General features: G+C 35.5%; 1 protein-coding gene across 2 annotated transcripts; it reads left to right on the top strand.

Moving 5' to 3' along the window:
- The first annotated feature begins 1,280 nt into the window (after positions 1-1,280).
- Positions 1,281-17,814, top strand: LOC139978231 (alkaline ceramidase 2-like). 2 transcript variants are annotated; one of them, XM_071988209.1, is made up of 5 exons: positions 1,281-1,488; positions 1,921-2,058; positions 3,832-4,088; positions 5,114-5,251; positions 8,486-17,814. In XM_071988209.1, the coding sequence occupies exons 3-5, from the start codon at positions 3,922-3,924 to the stop codon at positions 8,799-8,801; spliced, it is 621 nt and encodes a 206-aa protein (XP_071844310.1). In that variant the 5' UTR covers positions 1,281-1,488; positions 1,921-2,058; positions 3,832-3,921; the 3' UTR covers positions 8,802-17,814. The 2 variants fall into 2 exon arrangements, with proteins under 2 accessions (XP_071844310.1, XP_071844311.1); XM_071988210.1 differs by having other exon boundaries at positions 1,387-1,407.
- The last annotated feature ends 3,554 nt before the right edge of the window (positions 17,815-21,368 follow it).

The raw sequence follows: 21,368 nt of genomic DNA, 5'->3' as shown, positions 1-21,368 counted from the left end.
CAGTGACTCATCTGAATCAATATATACTTGGTATGGTGTCATGCATACCAAACACATCCATCCATCCATCCATCCATCCATCCATCCATCCATCCATCCATCCATCCATCCATCCATCCATCCATCCATCCATCCATCCATCCATCCATCCATCCATCCATCCATCCATCCATCCATCCATCCATCCATCCATCCATCCATCCATGGATTCATTTGTTCATGAGAACTACAAAAGTAACCCAACTTCATGTTGGAAAATCAAAACATTCTCTACTAATCAATGACTTCAAATAAAAGGTTTCTACTTTAGGCCATTACATTAATTAGTTACTTTTATTAGTTTCGTCTTGAGTAGCCCAATTCTTCAATGGTTTAACCTTAAAGGAAGGTACATATTTTAAAGATGAATGTCTCTGAATAGCTAATGTAGCGCTATGCATGCACCCATATTTTGCCTGGAAGGATTCAACTTCAAAGCAACGTTTATCGTTTTGCCTGTTAATGGACCGTTCAAAAACGTTAATTAACATTTTAGTGTCAGAAGTATCAGACGTCTAATATATTTACTGTCTATTACTACTTCGCCTGTCGGCAAAATTCCCAAAACCTATATTTCTACGAGACGGTTCTGAATAGTATTGTATGCATGCAAATAATCTATCGATGTTCTATCCTCACTACAGTACATGTATTTTTGGACACATAAATATAAATGCCAATGCCATTCAAACTGCTCGAACTTGCAAATTCACCATGCAACTGCACCCTCGGAATTCAAACCAAACTTACAGAGAGCAGTAATTTTGCTCTTTGTGGTAATATGTTATCGAGGGCTTTCAACTCTACACATTTTGATTGATCGAGCGATGGGCTTGCATTACTGGAAAAAAAGTCGTGTTTATTCCATCACAAAATTACTCTTGAACGATATGTCCAACATGAAAGTAAGGCTATGCTCGTATATGAGTGCACCCATCCCGTTAGGTAAACAAAGAACAGATATACACTTGGATAGTATAATACGCACTAATTACTCTAACCCTCACGAATGTTATATGTCAGCGTGCAATTTTAGATCGAATAAAATACAATTAATTTTGAGTACAATTTTCGCTATTGAATCGTCTAATTATTACATGATGATAAAGTTTTTCGGAAGCATTTGAGCTAATATTAATGTACTAAGAGGATGTATTTGGATAAATTTAAAAGTGGAACGTCTGTCGCCTAGGGTAGGTACAAAATGCAGTAAAACTGTATCCAGTTTGTAGCACGTTGACGACATCGACTCAGTCTAATCATATGATCAACAATGCAATCGTAATGTTGACGTTCTCAATTAAGTAGCATATTGACCCAGGAACATCGTGTTAGAAGTCAGAAAAAAATTACAAAGACAGGGAACTGGTAATAACGAGTTCAAGAACTTTTTTGGCAATTATTAAAAGTTGGCGACTTGGCTCTCGACCCAGTGTTGATGAAAGACAGGTAAACAATAAGCTTAGTCCCTAAGGTTAGGCCAGCCTATGCCTAACTGTTATTGTGTTGACAGTTAGGCTACCGTCTAACTTAAGCTAGCCTCTGCCGATAATTCGCTCAATAATTCATAAATAATTTCGTCAAACATTCTACCTCAATACACTGGGCCATAGCTAAGACTGAGACTCTCTTTTACAACTTACAAATGTTAATTTAACAGACTGGAATTTTCATGGTTGTATGCCATGTGTGTACACTGCCCGTAAGTTTAACACTAGCAATTTCGAAAAATGGGTAAAACTTATTGAGTTATAGTGTATGAATAATAAGATGCGTTGATGCCAAGTTTGTTTTAAGCAGTGAGGTGTTCTGTTTGTGTATGCAACTTACTTTTATGTGAAATTTGCTGTTATTCATTCACCTTTTATTGTTTACAACCAGGTTTTGGGAACAAACTGAGGGTTAATCATTGCCAAGCTGGAGTCCGTGTTAAAGAAGTTAGAGAGAGGGAGCTCCTCCATTGACTGGTGTGAAAACAATTATGCAATCTTTCCTGGAATTGCAGAGTTCTTCAACTGTGTAAGCAAGCCCTGAAATGTATCAAAGTGAAATTAGGCCTAGGCTAAGGAAGGACAAGATTAAAAGAAATATCTCTACAGAACAAGAAGAAAGTATACCTGAGGTGTTTCTAGTTTATGTTGACTTCAGTTATTATTACTGCTTGACAATTAGGCCTAGTTTAAATTATAAGACATCTTGATGACATTTTAATTAAACTGTTGGCCAAATGCGAGTCATTTCAATAGTGTCAGACAATAAATCAGTGTTAGTTTAATTTAAAGGAATTTTCTGGTGGAAGATTTTGATACATGGTCCATGTAGTTATGATTTTTCTCTTTCTAACCATGAGAAAATTGTCCCATTGGACAATTTCTTCGTCAATTTGGTGATTGACGTAGTGCAGGCAAATAGGCAAAACAAGCAACTTGAAGTTAGCACTCCTATTTCCGCAGCAAATACACTCTTGTGTGTACACGCACAGGTGATTTCCTATTATATATTACGTACATATTGTGAATGTATACAGCCTACTATAACATGCCCAGTCGGTATACGTGCATTGCACATAATACACTTTCACACTCAAACCACTAAACCATGCCCAGTTGGTATGTGTACATAGCGTTGCACATAATACACTCTCACACTCAGACCACAGTTCATAAACTGTTCTTCGAAATCGCTGAAATAAAATTCACGGATCAACTTTTCAGTAAAAGGAAACTTGAAAAGTATTCGGAACACCGAAAGATGAAACTTGGCAGAATCGATGTCCGGGCAGAATGTAGTACCGAGAAGCTTAGGCTTCGCAGAACTGTCCGATTGTAAATGTTAGAGTAGCCTACATGCCAACATTCTTTGCATTGGAGCTGAACATCGCAATGTTAACAACGAAGAGTCTGCTGTTCAAACTTACCTTGTGTTACACAAAGACTACGAAACCACCGATCTACTAGATATATGGCGGCTTAAGGAGTTTTTAAAACATATCTAATTTATAAGAAATTTCAGCGAAAATTAAGGAAGAAATTAATCTGTATACAAACACGGTTTTTGTTGTGATTACTGTAGGTACTGTACGGATCGTGGGTTATGTCGCAATCTGCATTTGCGAAGATGACGTCACGTTCGTTACTGTTCAAATTATATTTGAAATGTCCATCCCTAACAATTAAAAAAACGTTTCTCTGTCAAACGCAAAATTAGTGTTCTCATACTTTGAAAATATGTTTGGAAAATTATTTATCGTTAAGGTAAATTTTTAGGGCTACCAGACAATCCTTTTAATACTTATTTCTTGAACAATTTAATCATTGCTATGATGTACTGTATCAAGCTTGTAGCACATGGTTTTATGTAGTAGGTAGTGTGCAATGGTTACTGAAATATGTCACTGCTCAATGCTTGCACATTTACAGGATTATCCATAGAGTACAAATAAACCATTTCAAAGCATGAGCATTGCTCATATGAGAGCTTTTGAAATTTAGCCAAGCGTATGATAACAGCAAAAGCTAAGGCACTATAGGGTTTCATAATGAGTTATGATTTGTACAGGAAAATATGTTAAGGACAAATGTAGAAATAAACGGGTGTAACCAGACTTTTTGAGTACACTAAGTTGAGCAATCTAATCTCCCATCTTTGAATTGGTTTTCACCCACCCACAATATTAAATTGTACAACTTTCCCAAACCAAATTCATTACTTCCTTGATTTGGCCCTTTGAGGAATTCCAAATGTGACAATATATTTTTACTATTCTGGTTTCTTACATTTTGTCTTTTATAGCTCAGCAATGCAGTGTTCCTGCTGGTACCACCTCTTCTGGTGTATCTTTACAGACCATATGCAGAAAGGGTGAATTCCTCCATCAATGTTATGTGGATCCTGCTAATGATTGTAGGCACCTTCTCAATATATTTTCATGCTACTCTCAGTTTGGTTGGCCAGCTGCTTGATGAAGTTTCCATCATCTGGGTGGTTTTCTGTGGTGTAGCACTCTGGTTCCCAAGGAGACTCTACCCATCTCTTTTCAATGGCAGCAGGTAAAGATTAATCAGAAACATACAATGTATCGTGTACAGTAAAGACAATTATCGGGTTTTATATCTCCTTTGAAGGCTCATTTCAAGTAACTTTTGAGCACTTATCATATGTAAAGGCATAACCTTGTATTCACAAATTTCAGAGTATGCACACAATAAGATACTCTTAGTTATAATGGTTAACACTTTGCATGAGAAATTTGAGAAGATTTGAATAAAATCCCGTTGAGAAGATGTATGATATTTCTGCTAAACTGCGTAGTTGTGTAAGGTAAGTGATTAGAATTGGAGTTTCTTTTCTTTTTCATTAGTTTCTCACATATGAGATATATTAGGCCAAATGAAGGAGCCCTAATTATGATTTATATTTTATCATTATTATTATGATTATTTGTTATCATTATTATGATTATAATTATGTTAATTATTATAATTATTGTTATGATGTCATGTGCAGTACACACTCACACTATTCTTCATACTCATCTATATTGTATTTATTCTGCAGTTTTACTACATATAATGTTACTGTTACGTAGGGTTTTAGAGCACTTTTGTGGATTTTATTCTTTATAAAATAAATTATTATTAATTATTAAATTAATTATTAAATTATTGTTACTAATTAAATATGATAATCATTGTCGGTGATGTTGTTATTCCAAATCATACTGCAAATGCACAACATGTGAAATTGGAAATGAACCCCCTGAAGAGTGCTTGAAGGATGTGGTGACCTGATGATGTTTCCTTTACCCCTTTGCCTGAAAGGTAGAGATAATAGCCCTCTCTTAAACGAGAGGGATGTTTTCATATGATTTGATACAATGTATGTTTCAAGCTGCAAAATTTAAAACAGGAAAGGAACACTGATTCCTGTTTGTACTTGTTGCTTTTATAACTTCCTCCAATTGTTGAAGGTTTCCCCTCCGAACAAAGTTGGTCAATGGTCTGCTGTGCTGTATCCCATATCTGGCTTGATTGTTAACCTACTGTACAGTATAAATGTCATTTTCACTTTGCAGGAAGTATTTCAAGTTGATGATGTTCTTGATAACCATGGTCAGCACCGTCCTGGCCTGTATGAAGCCCTCACTCAATAACTTCTTCATGATGCCATTCATCATACCATGCTTGGGAATGCTGGTCTTCGAAATGAAAAGGTATTTCATAATCCCAGCAAGAAAACATTATAAAGATGTTTTTCTTTTCGTTTTTGGTGACTGTGATATCTGTCCTTCCATATGTGTGTGTGTCTTTGTGTGCAGACTTTTAACAGCACTTGGCAGAAGTGATAACAATGTCAAACTTTTACAATACTATGTCTGTGTCACTATATGCAAAGCACTACTTTATAACAGACACCTCCTTGCTGATATCATGGTTTATATAAAAAATCTATAAATATTTATCATTTACACTCATATATCTTTGGACTTATTGACCTGAAAGTGATCTTTCCCTGAACTGACACTAATGCTCATTCCTTTACCCACTTCCATCACACTCCCCGTCGGCACCTTAATCCCCCCCTCCCCTCCCCTCAGTTGCTATGAGGATCAAATGCAATGCGGGCAAAGAAATTTGGTATGATCAGTAGAGGGCTGGCCAGTCAAGCAATTGGGAATGTGAACAGTAGTCTTACATCAGCCTGAGAATAAGAAGAAAGTTAGAACCATTGTGAACTTGTCAAATAAAAATAGTGAAGAGCAAAAGGTGATAGCATGTACCCATCAGAAAGCACCCCCCCCCCCCCCGTGGCATATTGTGATGGTTCAGCAATTTCTTTGTATCGAGAAGAGTTGAAACTAATCTTTGTCACTGTCAAGCAATAACTACTGTAGTATAAGGCATGTATGTGGTACTTGATATTTACATACACCCACATATGAGTATTTTATTCCAACCTCAGGACACACTGTATCTTTTAGTGGTCATCCTCGGTCTTGTTCACATTTAAGAATACAAGGGCAATTATTGATGTTAAGTCCTCAAGGACTTAAATATATTGTGCACTAAACTTTAACAGAAATGATGTTCCCCCTCACCCCTAACAGGAACATTGTTAACTATATAATTAGCACATATGGTAACATTCAACAACAAGAATAAAAAAGGCAAGAGAAACTTTGTTATTCCCCTCTTTATTCACAGGAAATAATGTATTTGGTTTTAAAAGTCACTGAATGATAATGTGGAACCAGTATAAAGTAGATAGTTCACCCATCTGATCATGACATGTTCTATCTATCCCCGTTCCCAAGGGACTTGCGATACTCAGTGTGACGTGATGTTGTTACAGTCTCGATGTTTGGGGAAGTTTGCAATACTAAAGTTGATTTACTTTCTAGAAACTGGCATGAAAGGGAATTATAATTGTGGGGAATTTTAGCAAATACATGCAGCAAGTCTTGAAGTTTTGAGAAAATATTATTTAATTGGCTTGTTTCTTCAGTCTACACTGTCATGTAAGCGATTATCTGTTGTCTTGAACGGGACCATAAAGCAAAGCAAAAATTATCATTTCTGTTTGGTTTAAAGCAGCATTTTGCGTCCTTTTCTATGATTTTTCTCAACCTCACTGATTCCACTTTGCCATAACGACATACATAACTAGCTAATCTATTTATATTTTATTTCAAATGGTGGCATAAAAGTCGAAAAAATTGCAACTTTCAACTTTTTTGTTCTCCAAGATATTTTCCGTTGGGAACCCAATAAACCTCGCCCATAATATGAATATTTAAACACTACGAACGTCATGGACAGATACGTAATATAACACCACGCTTGATTTGTGTACAGTCTATATGGCAGTTGTACCAGGGAGTTGCATAACAACTCCCTGGTACAACCAACGCGAAGTCTTGAATCTATTTTTAGCAACGGCTCATAACTAAACCTGCATCTCTGATTGGTTGAATTCAAACTAGTGGGTTTGGCGGAATTGTATGCGATTAATTTTAACTGTGAAATTTGTCGAGGACACTCTTCTCATTTATCGACATAAATCGTTAATTACTCGCTAATTAACGCTCTTGGCAGGGTGAAACTTGGATGGTATCTTAGATTGCTGTTTTATGATTGATACATGTAAAAAAATCGATGCACATGTTAAAAAAGTGGAAAAAAGCGACCCAACGCAAAATGCTGCTTTAAGTAATTAATTAATCATGAAATGCTGTGTAGTTTAAGTATTAACCATTCAAACAATACTAAACATGTGAACATGAGGATAATCTCAAAAAGATGAATACCTTGGAAGTATATGTATGCATCCAAAACTGTTAAAATCTTCTGAAAGATATATAATTGTAATTTTTTTGGAAGCTCTTGACCATGCTAGTGCACAGGTGCAGTAGCTGTTAGGCAAATATTTGTTCAATTCATTCATAGTTTTGCAAACTTGTTTACACGGTGTGTAATGTAAATGCGGTGAGAGAATCTGGGCAAATGATTTGTATATCCATATATATCAAAAAGCATAGCGGCTTATTCGTATCAGATATTTAACAAATATTTCTGACGTTTAAAATATTAATGTTCAGACTTTGATCTTTTTACGACATCTTTTCATATCATTCGTATTATATTTGAACCAAAAGAAAAAGATGTGATAAAAGTGGAAATGAATAGTTTAATGAATACTTTTAGAGGTGATTCTTGGTTAAAAATTCCTGTCATGATTTATTCATTACTGCTTCGAAAGTACCCAACATTGTTGATTTAGATGGGGGAAAAATTATTCCAAACTGTGGGCATGTTTGACTAGTTTTTCTATGAATAGCATCTTCATGCATATTAGGTACACATTTGTTATAGAAAATCCTTGTGGAAATGATATAGATTGATCTTGACTGATATTCTTAATTTGATGATGAGAATTATTTATAAATTGTGTCTGTAATGTTTACATAATGACAGATGCTCAGGGCAGTGTAGATGGATTCATAAATTATTAATAATTTCAACAGTTTGCTTGATAATTAATAATGAGGTAGACACAAAGTAATTCTCAGAATGCAGAATTGAACTTGTACTATGATTAAAAGTACTAGAGTACCCAGGGATGTATGAGTATGAGTACAGATCATGTGTGATGATCAAGTATGAGTAGAGAAGTAACATACCATGTGTGATCTAGAAAGTATGAGAAGAGAAGATTATCACCTTCTACCTTAGACATACAAAGTACTCCATGTCTTCTAATATTCAATGGCATCTAGTGAAGCAAACAGACTGGGACGAAACGAATAAAGCTTTGAAACGAATAAAGTTTTGTGCATCTTCCCACCTTTGAAATGGTTAATAAAGTAATTCATTCCTCTATACTTTATAGAGCCACCATCTGTCATTTTAAGATTGCTGGTGCTAATATTTCTTTCCTCTCATTTCAGAACGCAGTGTCGTAGAATCACCCGTCTTGGTCGCACCTGCGCTCTCCTGTGGGTAGTCTCTGTAGGTTGTTGGGCTGGAGACTATTTCCTCTGCGAGGTTTGGCAGAATATCTCGTTTCCGTACCTCCATTGCATGTGGCACATCCTGGTGTTTGTATCGGCGTACACTGCCTGTGTACTCTTCTCCTACTTCGATGCCCAGAACGAGTGTCCAGAGATGGGTCCTGTGCTGCGCTATTGGCCCAAAGATAGTTGGGTAAACTTTGGAGTGCCGTACGTGACTTTAAAAAGTTACGGCATCAAGCCAATTGATTAATTTATTTGTATTTTCAATCTTTAGTAGTTAAGAGGCATGATTTTCAAATTTTCCTTGAAAAAGAGTTGTTGATATTACAGAGCCTGACCTTTATGATCATATTTCATGAAACATATTGAGGTTGCTTTTCATTGTAACCCTATGTGTGTATCATTGTTGCACAATGTACTTTTACATGCAAGAAATTACTATTTCAATGGATGTTTATTTTTCTTTTATTTTGTTCATCTTTATCTGCAGGGAATAATATGTAGGAAATGGATGATATGTAGAAGCATATCTTGTAGATAGAAACAAGTCACAATTCGAGAAAAATCTTTAGTTTGAACAAATTAGTGTGTTGCTACAAGTGTTTGGAGTTTGAGACACGTTAGTGTGCTGCTACAAGTGTTTTTAGCTTGAGACACATTAGTGTGATGCTACAAGTGTTTTTTGAGTTGAAGACACATTAGTGTGATGCTACAAGTATGATGTGGTTAGTTGGTGATGGGGGCGAAGAGTACCTACGAATGGTTTTATGAACTTTTATGGTTTTAGGAAGCAATATATATGAGTAACTTGATGATGACAAACTTGAGTAATTTTAGCTGAGTTATGTATGTGGTACCCATGTGAGGGTGCAATGGAGTCCCATATGTGGTGTGTTAGAATTTCTGTATGGTTTGCAAAAGGCACACATTTTAGTAGCAGTACTGTGAAATGGCCTAATATTGTGTGTGATATCACAAAGGCCGATGTGTGGTTTGGAAAACGTAATGTTATGAGCTGAGTTATGTGGTACCCATGTAATGGTGCAATGAAGTGCCATATGTGGTGTGTTAGAGTTCCTGTATGGTTTGAAAAAGTCAAGCATTTTAGAGACATGGTAAATCATGTGTGATATCACAGAGGGCGATGCTGAGTGGCACGGTACCTGTAATGAAGTGCCCTATTTGGTGCGAGAGACTCGTCGGTATCGTCTTGTTGATTGAGTCCCCTGTATAGTTTGATAAAATGTGCGCTTTTTAACAAACGGCCGTGTTCCTGTTTATGTTTGTTATAGTGCTCTTAATTCCTGAAAAAAGGAATAATTATTACAGGGTACAGCTTGTTTATTTCAGTTTGTGGTAAAAGTCTTTCACAACCATTGAAACTCATGAATTTGTTTAGCTCTTCAGCATCCATATAAACTTGGATATGCAGACATCTTAGATAGATTGTCTAAGTCTAAGGTATGTATTACATACATGTTTAGCAAAACCTTGTTAGGGTCTGTGAGTGGATATATAGACCCATAAAGTTAGAAATAAGTTATTGGTATTTTGGTGTGGAGAGTAGCAACACTTTTATGGATCACTAACATTGATTCATGTAGGGTCGTAACCGTTTAATGTACAAAAACCAAATAATAATCATAATAATATCATACTTTGCTAAGTATTTTTAACCAAAGATACTGAAGCTGATGCTTGCTATTAAAGAAAGTTTATTATTAAGAGGCTTTAACATTTACCATTTGTAAGTGGTGTTCAAGGAGGAGTTTACAAAACTATTTTAAATTGAATTATTTAGGTCTGTTATAAATAACAACTAGTTCAGAGAAGAGTGAAGAGTTGTACGTTTAAGTCGTCCATCGATTAACTGGTAATAGGTGCAAGGTATCTTGAGAGTGTACCCGAATGTACAAAAAAAAGTTGTTCACATTTTTAGCGATTTTCCCCAACCCCCATATCTTTCAGTTTAAATGAAGTTTATTTTAGAATAATGGAACACAAGAATATGGAACACAAGAATCATGCAGATTCTGAGAAGATTACGATGTCCTTAAACCTTCTTAAAAAAAAGAGAAAAAGCAAACCTGTCCATGCTTTCATACAAAACGGAAGTAAAGGAGTCAAGGTAATAATTACATTATTGATCTTCAGATATTAATATGATATTAGTCAGATCAGAAACTTTTTTGATAGTCCCTCATGCCTCAGCTCCTTACTTTCCAGAACTTTTCCATATTCTCATTCACTTGTTGGTTGACAAGTACATAAGTAAATCCAGCTGTACACATGCTATTTACTCAACTGAATGAACCGTGCCATTAGTCTATCAAAATGAAATTAAATATTCTTTACACTGAAATTTTCTTAATGTAACAGTAAGAGGATTTGTCATAAGAGTGCGGTATTTGATTTGGATAAGTTTTTTTCTTTGTCTATTTCTTTTTCTTTTTTTCTCTCAAAATTTTCAAACAAAATGTGGACTTTTAGAGCTTTTGTGTATGGTTTGGTTCCACACAATTCAGCAGCACTGTTCTATAGGCCCATGCACTATTTACATTAAGGCTTATTTACATGAAGGATGGGAGCTTACAGAAAGTGTTAAAAGTACATAAAAAAGTCAATTAATTTCATGTTTTGACATTTCTGAGGGGGTTTGAGTAACTTAAGAGGGAAAGTTAGACAAAGTGAGCTTTGTGTGCTCTGTGAAGAATGATGAAGTGTAAGGGTAGGGCCATAGGAATGGTGTTTGCTCAACAATCAAGAGGTTTAGTGAAAATGGCTGCAATTGCTTCATATTTAGAGAGAGTGAAGGACAGTGTATGTGTGTTAAATCAAGTAATATTTTGTTATCTTACTTTTAAATTATATTTCCTCCTATAAATTTCCAAACATCTTTATCGTACATGACAGAGGTTTACGGTGAGCAACGTTTCCACCCTCTCCCACCAAGGGGGGGGGGGGGGGCGGGTTGACTCTTACATCTTTCTGGAAGTACTATTACTGCTACTGAATTATGTCATTGCTTGGTGAAAGTGCTACTAGAGGCTAGGCAGATAAAATTGTTTAACAAATTCATCATTGTAAGAGGCTTTTAGAAGTTGAATATTTTGTTATAACTTACTTTTTCTTTTGATTCTTGTTCTTGGAAGTACATTGAAATCCTGGATTACCTGAGCTGCATTTTACTAGATCCAAGATGACCTGAAATATTTCAACAGTTACTCTTTGTTTATAACTACATAACACTGGCCATGTTGATCCCCTATGGTCCAGTGCTTCAGAATTCTATTAACAAATACAATGTGTTGTGTCATCACATCGTACATTGCACTTGTTGGACAGTTTCTCCCTCCCCCCACCCCACTAATTTACATGTCAGGCCTGAAATTTAACAATTTTAGTCAATTGTTAAAAAGACAAATCTACGGACTAAAATCAGGTTCTAATTGGCATCTTTTTTCCCTGAATCATACACATTAACAGGTTCATCAGCTACAGTTGTAGTTGAAATAAACCGGAAACTGTGTTTCATATACTGACAGTTAAACAGCCTCAATGTGATCAGATAATCCAGGTCTTACTGTATCATTCACATGATGATCTTTAAAGCATTTATTACTGTTATTATTACTACTACTCCTACGATGTTGGCTCCAAGTCAACCGTCGGTGAAACAGTAGGATGGCTTGGCGAAATATAATATGTCCTCCAACGTGTATTTTCATACATCTGAGGTCAAATATATTTCTTACAGTTTCTTGGATGAACTTCATAAGCATTGTTAAGATCTTGTGGTGGGGAAGAGAGGGATTTTTTTTGGGGGGGGGGAAGTATACTATAATTCAAAACGGGTTAGATGTGCGACAGAACTCATTTGACTTTTATTAAGATGTTAGAGCTTAAGTAACTTGCACCGTGTCAGATATGAAATACCTGACATTGTTTGGACAAGCTATCCTACCTAGTCACTTCGTTGAATCTGTTCGCAAGGTGGATTTATACCGTCCTATTAGTTAATAGTAGTGAAACTAACTACAGTATGTCTCTTCTGTGTTATGTTTGTGTTGGGTGGATTGCATAAAACTTTAATGTCAAAAGGTGTGAGTTTTCCTTAGCATACTCACGTTAGTAGTAGGATATCAGTTTCAGTACAAGAGTGATTAATATCACCGTTATTGACTTTTGTAAACATATTTCCTGTTTAACATAACTCTTTCCGTGTAGAAAGAATAGGTTTCAGACATATAAACAGTAGTATACCAGGTTAATTTAAGCAATGCCTGACCTAAAGTGATCTCATCCAGTCTGCCAAAGTTGTGGTTGTTTTGTCCTTTGTCTTAAGTGAAACAATCCACATCATCTCATCAATGAAACAATTGAGCCATTTTACTTTTCTTTTTTTAATTAATAATATTTTAAGTGACAAATTTAATGTGAGCTTTAATTACCTCTGATGTATTTTCAGTAAATATAACATTACAAATTGTAATGTTTGTAAAGAGTAACTGCTTGGTATAATGATAATAATAATGCAAATTTATATGGCGCTAATATCCAGAGGAAATCAATGCTCAGTGTCGCTAGTGCTCAGGGAAGGCAGTCAAAAATAGATAAGTTTTTAATCTGTTTTGAAAATGTTAACGTTGGGTGCCGATTTGATGTGCAGTAGAAGTGAGTCTCAAAGAGTTGGAGCGGCATTAGAAAATGATCCAGCGGGTGGTGGTCTGCTGACTGATCATGCTACTCATGTATTCTGGTGCTAATCCATGCAGGGCTTTATATGTGAACGGGATAGTATGTAATAGTCGCGTGATGGAAGCATGTTCTGTTAAACCAGAGGATTGTGTTACGTAGGCCATCATGCTTGTGATAACGCATAGAGCATCTCAACAAGTATATTGTGTTTACAATAAATACATGGCCATCTTAGATTATGCTTAAAGCAGCTTTTTTATTTTGACGGGCAATTCTTCCAAACCTACCGAGTATTAACTCAAAATAAAGATTACAATTTGATCACACCAAGACAGTTTGCTAGATGTTTTTAACACAAAATGAATGTTCAGGAATAGGTCATTAAACAATTTGATTCAGTCTTGAAGGCTCTTTCTGTTTTTGTAATATCAAAACACTAGAATAAAAGCAACATGGACAATTTGAAAATGTTTACAGAGTCATTTAAAAGTGAAAGTGGACTTGTCAAGTAAATGAAGTTCATTGATATGGAAATTTAGTGTAAGACACTTTTCACAAAAACTGATAAAAACCATCCCCAATAGCTGCTCTAAGATGTTCAAATACCTCATCCAGGAGAGTTCATTATGTGCGTTGTTAAAGGTGTTTGACCTTGCACTCCTAATCTTCATTAAGGGCAAATCATTCAAAATACCTCACATATTTGAAATTTTAGAATTTTGTTTTGTTAGAAATTAGGGATTTATATGTACTGAAAATAATAATTGAAAAAATTTATTGTCCAAATTTATCGATAGATACCTTTCAGAAATTTGCTATATTGAACAAATAGTCATAACAAACTACTAACCGTCGTAAGTAACAAAACTGTCTTGAACTGTGGTCGAACTTTGCAGACTTATTGGACTGATTTATTGTGTGTGTGTGTGTGTGTAATGAACATTAAGGTCATGTATACTGACCAGAAGTGATATAAGGAATCTAGCTTTATTTCGTTCCAGTAAATGGCTATGAACTAAACACTGACAGACAGCAACATATTAACCTCTAAATATTCAGACAAAGTCCAAACTTACCAAGTAGGCCCTGCAAAGAGCTATCTGTAATCTTTTAAATTGTGTTATATTTTAGACTCAGTTTCGTTGCTTCTGCTGATGAATTTACTTGCCAAGTCTAGCCTTAACTTTCTTTGAATTTTACTTTTACAATAATTTACTGCAATACATTTTTGGAATGGGCATTGGACAGTATTATGTGATGTGCTTAATACTTCATGAATATTCAGTGTTTTCTTGTATGAACTATTGTTCATTTATTATTATTTATATTATCAAATTGTCTATTCATCCTTTCAGGAAGTACATAACAATGGCCTATTGTTTGTTATTAGTTACCCATGTTAAATGCTGTCTTTTCCCAAGCAGCGTGGCACCTTTGTTCTAATATCATAACCCTTAATACCTTCTCTAGTAACATCAGAGATAGAGAAAACTATTATTTCTGTGTTTCGTTATGCTTCAACAGTTGTGGTTGAAACTTATTATTGCCAAAAAATTATGGCAATTAATCTTTGCAGAGAAAAAAATTCAGGAGGTAACAAGATCAAATTGATGTGCTAATCAAAAAATAGGTGAAAATAGACTTTAAAGATAAGTAACCTGCAAAACTTTGTATTCACAAGTACAAGTGATACAATAGGCCAGGTTTGACCTTGAAAATATATATAAGAATATGTATTGTTTATTTAAAAAGTAAGGCATAAATTTAGGCATACATTAATACATACGTTAATTAAGGCATACGTTAATTAAGGCATACATTAATTATGATATAAGTCACACAGTGCTGGCCAGCATTCTATGACCAAATACTCATTGGTCCGTAACATTTTTGTTAATTTATTCATGATTACTTTTAAGAGCAGATTGTAATTGTATTGTTTATAAAGATTGCACTAATGCTTCCATAGCAACAAAGGTTTATGATCTTCTATTGCAACTGTATTTTGAATGTTATCCAATCCCTTTTTAATATTTTTAATTAAAAGGGGGAAACCCCCTCTCCCCCCCCCCCATTTATTTTAGCTTAAAGTACCAGTCATATGTTAAAACTTTACTCTTTTTTTATTTAAAAAAAATATAAAGGGAAGGGATCTTTATTTTTTATCTCCTCAATTGGGCTGCATGTAGATAGCAAGGTTTTTAATGAAATTGTTTGTAGGTGACAGATGTGTATAGAATGGATTTGTAAGTTACTGGCTGATTAGCTATGGTGTCTGATATAAAGATATTTGAGTGAAAACAACCCAAGAGGCTCGACCTCTTCCTTTTGATCAGTTGCGACCATGTTTGGATTAATGTTGATAATTTAATAAGATTGCTTCAAAAATTACTGATATCTCACAAGAATTGTTGCTTTAAAATATATTGAGGAGATGAATTTTTTCTTCAAATTTCAAATGTTGGTAATGATAAGTTTATTTTGTATATTGGTATATTGGTAACAGTGCTTTAAGTGTGTCCAGTGTGGTATTTCAATGTATCATAATCTACATCAACTATTCTTTTAATGGGGTTATGTGACTGTGGTAGCTCGTAGATCTCAAAGAAAAAGTTTAGTTCCTACGATAGTGCTCCGCTGTGTTTATGATTGTATATTTAATTAGATCATTATCCTGGTTGATGACTGGGTTAGTTGAAATGTTTCACAGAAATTGTAAAGGGTTGCGGGGGCTGGGGTGCTGGATAGGTGCAGAATAAAGTAAATTTGTCTTCGTAGTTCTTGCAAGTATTGTGGATATGTGTGCACTAAGAATGAGGTGTGAGGATGGCGCTATTGCTGTATGCTGAGGAAAGACAACCTTTGATCGAGACATATATTGCCTTAAAAGTTACCTTGTGTGATATTTATAAGTTTCTAGGAGGTTTTCCAGATAGAGGGAGTCCTTCAGAGGACGTACAGTAGTTTATTTCCCTTGAAATTGTGTTCCACTTATTATCGTTCACTAAATATGATTTATCAAATATAAAGAATGCCTTGAAAGAATGTTCTGAGGCAAGATTTTAGTATTAAAATGTATTAATCCTAAAAGCAAAACGTAAAAAAAATATATAAAAAAATATATGATATTTGTGAGTTGCGTCCAAGGCAGCTAATTTTAAATGTGTAATGATATACCGCACCAAAGAGTGGAAGTACTCCAGCGAATTTTAAAATATTTAGTGTAAATGGCTGCAAAATGTGATAGGTTTAGGTAAGGATAAGACCATGATATGTTTTAAGTGTATTCACAATATAAGTGCATATACATCGATTGGCAGACAGGTGTTTAATAGCTGTGTTAATTTGTATTTGTTGGTATTTCCATTTGTTGACTGTAATACTAAGATTGCAACACCCCCCCCCCCCCCCCAGAAAGGCTTTTTCTCCATACTGCTTGCCAAACAATGTTGAGTTCGTAGGTCATCCTGTGGTATAACAGTGTTCAGGTACAGAAACTATGCTTTGTGTACTATGTTAACTTTGCTTTGTTAACTATGTTAACTATGCTTTGTTCACTATGTTAACTTTGTTAACTATACTTTGTTAACTTTGTTAACTATGCTTTGTTCACTATGTTAACTTTGTTAACTAAGCTTTGTTCACTATGTTAACTTTGTTAACTATTCTTTGTTCACTGTGTTAACTTTGTTAACTATGCTTTGTTCACTGTGTTAACTTTGTTAACTATGCTTTGTTCACTATGTTAACTTTGTTAACTATGCTCTGTTCACTGTGTTAACTGGTAACTATGCTTTGTTCACTATGTTAACTTTGTTAACTATGCTCTGTTCACTGTGTTAACTTTGTTAACTATGCTTTGTTCACTATGTTAACTTTGTTAACTATGCTTTGTTCACTGTGTTAACTTTGTTAACTATGCTTTGTTCACTGTGTTAACTTTGTAAACTATGCTTTGTTTACTATGTTAACTTTGTTAACTATGCTTTGTTCACTATGTTAACTTTGTTAACTATGCTTTGTTCAATATGTTAACTTTGTTAACTATGCTTTGTTCACTATGTAAACTTTGTTAACTATGCTTTGTTCAATATGTTAACTTTGTTAACTATGCTTTGTTCACGCACCTATCTTTTCACTTTGGATATTCCATACGTATAATAGTGATCTATTTCTCCGGTTTCTAAGTTAGGAAGCATAAGTAACAGTAAAATTCACAGAGACATGAAGCCGTCACTGCATTTGCCGGGTGTTTTGATCAAACAATTTCTGGTACTGGTCGATGAATATCGAAGATATGCTATCTGGCAACAGTGACATCATTTACCATATCAACAGTTGTTTGGTAAAGAAATTCCTCTTAAAAGCATTATGTGTGGTATTCCTTGTATTGTGTATCCTTTGTTATACATGCATGCAGTGACAGTGCATGCAGTTTTGTGAAGCTCTTGATTGGGGGGTATCTTGTTTAATCAACTCGTTAATTATTCCACGCTACACTCATTGGTCACACCCTTAATATGTTTAATTAATGAACGGATATTAATAAAGATGGTTGAGGATGATGCAAATGTGATAAATAGTCGTTTCTTATGTACAGTTGTTGATGTTTGGTTATAGATATGACATTCGTCAAAACAGTTCTCCACCCATGTCCCCCCTCCCCCGCTCACACCCCACTGTTTAATGGAGAAGTGGTATTTCACATGGGGGAAGCTGAGAAGAAAATGCGGGTTCCTTTCACACGGCTGTATTTGCTTATGGATTGAAGCAGATGCAATACTTGCCTCATTATTAACCGTACATAGATTTCTGATTGGGGAAAAGGGATAGAAAAGTATGGAGAAGGTCAATTGAAAATCAACAACAGGTCACATACCACAATTTATGTGATGTACACGCGCCTGAAAAAGTTAACCATTGTCGAGTGTGAAGTGACCTGTTGTCAGCAATCGTCATTCTTTTGAATGTTGAAGATGTTGAAAAAGAGAACTGATGGTCTAACAATTGAAGGAGGATTGAAGGTGATTTAAGGCATCTTAGACATACCCTGGTGAATCACGGGAGAAGAGCCGCAGCGAGAGCTGACAGATGGTTCGGTGGGGTACTATGCTAAATTTCATTCTCTTCTATTTCAAAATCTGAACTATTATAATGGTGACATCTGAATGTGCTTTAGTCCACGCTATCAGCTATCATATGGTGGGTAGGACATGTTAGTTGAAACTTCTAAATATTATTCTCATGATCGTCCTTGGCGAATTTAGTGTTTAAGTCAATGGAGTAAATAATTGTACTACGACACCTTAAGTGAACTGATGGCACCACTCCTAAATAGCCACTTTTGGTCGATGTTACTGATTGTAAACATAAGACAATTTTCAATTGAAAACTTTTAAAAGTTGTGTTGAGATTTTCACCATCAAATCTTGATGCTTGGTTGCTAGAGTTTTAATGTTCCTCTCCAGTGTAGTATCTATTCCCTTTCAAAGAGAATGGTGATAATCACTTGAGATTACATCGTCATGATCATACGGTTACAGTTTCGATGTAAGGGGACTTGGGAGGGGGGTGAGGGGGGTTTGAGGGAGGATCAAGTTGTTTGGTTTCGTGACCAGGCTATACTTTGGTTGACTACAATGCATTGCAGGTAACCAACGGGAGTTTTGTATCTCTGGTTCACAAAACCTTTGAATTGGGGTGGAGGGGGGGGGGGATCATGTGCCCATACTAGCCGACAAATTCTGCAGGCTATATGTGGAAAGTATCACGGATTAACCTGGTAAACATGCATATGCCGGTATGTGTGTTCCAGCGGTATAAAAGGATGGAGTTAATTAGCGGCATACTTCAACACTCTGCAAGCTATGAAGTATGGAAGTCCTATTACAGCAGCACCGTAACGCATTGCTCAACCACAACTTGACAACCCACTACCGGTATTTCGAACAAGCGCACTAATTAATAAGAGAAGACAAAAACTGTAGATTGATGAAAGGGTAGACTAATGAAAGTTAGACTAATTAAAGGTAAGAGTAGATTAATCAGAGTTAAGGGTAGACTAATTCGAGGTAGACTAATTTAAGGTATGAGTAGACTCATTAAAGGTAAAGGTAGACAAATCAGATGTAAGGGTACACTAATCAGAGATTAGGGTAGACTTATTCGAGGTAGACTAATTTAAGGTAAGGGTAGACTCATTAAAATGTAAGGGTATACTGATCAGAGGTAGGGTAGACTAACTAAAGGTAAGGGTAGAATGACTCAAGGTAAGGGTTTGCTAACTAAAGGTAAGGGTAGACTATTTAGAGGTAAGAGTAGACTAATCAAAGTTTAGGGTAGAATTATTCGAGGTAGACTATTTTAAGGTAAGAGTAAACTCATTAAAAGGTAAGGGTAGTCTGATCAGAGGTAGGGTAGACTAACTAAGGTAAGGGTAGACTAACTAATGGTAGGGGTAGACTAATCAGAGGTATAAGAGTAGACTAATCAAAGTTTATAGGGTAGACTTATTCGAGGTAGACTAATTTAAGGTAAGAGTAGACTCATCAAAGGTAAGGGTAGACTGATCAGATGTAGGGTAGACTAACTAAATGTAAGGGTAGACTAATCAGAGGTAAGAGTAGACTAATCAGAGGTTAGGGTAAACTAATTTAAGGTAGACTAATTAAAGGTAAGGGTAGACTCACTAAAGGTAAGGGTAGCCTCATTAGGGTAAGGTTAGACTAATCAGAGGTAGGGGTTGACTAATTAAAGGTAAGTGTAGACTAAGTTAAGGTACGGGTAGACTAATTCAAGGTAAAGGTAGACCTCATCAAAGGTAAGGGTACACTCATTAAAGGTAAAGGTGGACTTATCAGAGGTAAGAATTGACTAATTGGAGGTAAGAGTAGACTCATCATAGGTAAGAGTAGAGAAAGGGTTGACACATCAGAGGTCAGGGTATACTAATCAGAGATAAGGTAGACTCACTAAAAGTAAAGGTGGGATAATGTATGGTAAGGGTAGACTCGTTAAATGTAGACGAGAGTAGAAAAGAATATAATTATTTAAGGTAAGGGTGGACTAATTACGGGTAGACTGATGGGATAATGCAGATTGATGAGGTAACACAGGGGAACACTGTTCATGTATGACGGACAGGGGGAAATAATGGTGGGTTAATGAAGTTTACACACGAGGGTAACTAATGAGTTACTGTAGGCTGATGATGTAATACAATGGTACACTGTTGGGGTATGGTGGATTAATGAAGAAAGTGTACTCATTGCATAAGATAATGTGGTTGAGTGGAGCTCTACAGATATTAGTCTAATCAGGTATGGATAGACTGATGATGTACTACAAAGGTACATCGTTCAGGTAAGGTGAATTCAAGAAGTAATGGTCCATTGATCAAGTAAAGAAAAGGAATATTGTGAATATAAGATGTATTGCAAACGTAATGGTAGACTGATTTGGGTTTCCATAGGGATACTTTGATGAGGTAATGTAACGGTAGACTAATTGGGCAATGATGTGGTGATGTGGTAAACCATGGGTAAACCAACAGGGCCAAAGAGGAGATTATGTAGATTGATGAGCTAACAAATGGGTACATTGTAAGTTAAGGTAAGGTGGACTAAATGGTAGTTGATGGGGTAAGTCAGAAATAACTACGGTAATGGTAGATGGATAAGGTAACACTGATAAGGTAAGGTGGATAGATGACGTAACACATACGTATACTGTAAATGTAAGGTAATGGTAGGTTAGATGTGGTTTACACTGAACGGAACTAGAAATAGATGGGTTTGGCAATATCAAATTAGTTCAACTAGGACAAAGGTTATTATGTGTTATAATTTCTGTGCGACCTTTCATCTTTGCAATGACCATGATTAAACACATGATAACACTATTAATGAAAATTGCATTTACTCTCAAAGCCTTCGTAGTATGCTTACAGTAGAAATAAACTTATTAGGTGCCTGTGTGTATTAACAGAGCCTCCGTGGTATACTTACATTACAATAAACTTTAGTCTATGCCTGTGTGTAGTACTACCACCTGTGCTAATACAGTAGTTATTAGATGAATAATTATATTAAAATAACAATAGTATGTTTTTTTTGTGTTT

The sequence above is a fragment of the Apostichopus japonicus genome, chromosome 13 (assembly GCF_037975245.1).
Source record: "Apostichopus japonicus isolate 1M-3 chromosome 13, ASM3797524v1, whole genome shotgun sequence".
NCBI lineage: Eukaryota > Metazoa > Echinodermata > Holothuroidea > Aspidochirotida > Stichopodidae > Apostichopus > Apostichopus japonicus.
This window is presented reverse-complemented; position numbering and strand designations above follow the sequence as displayed.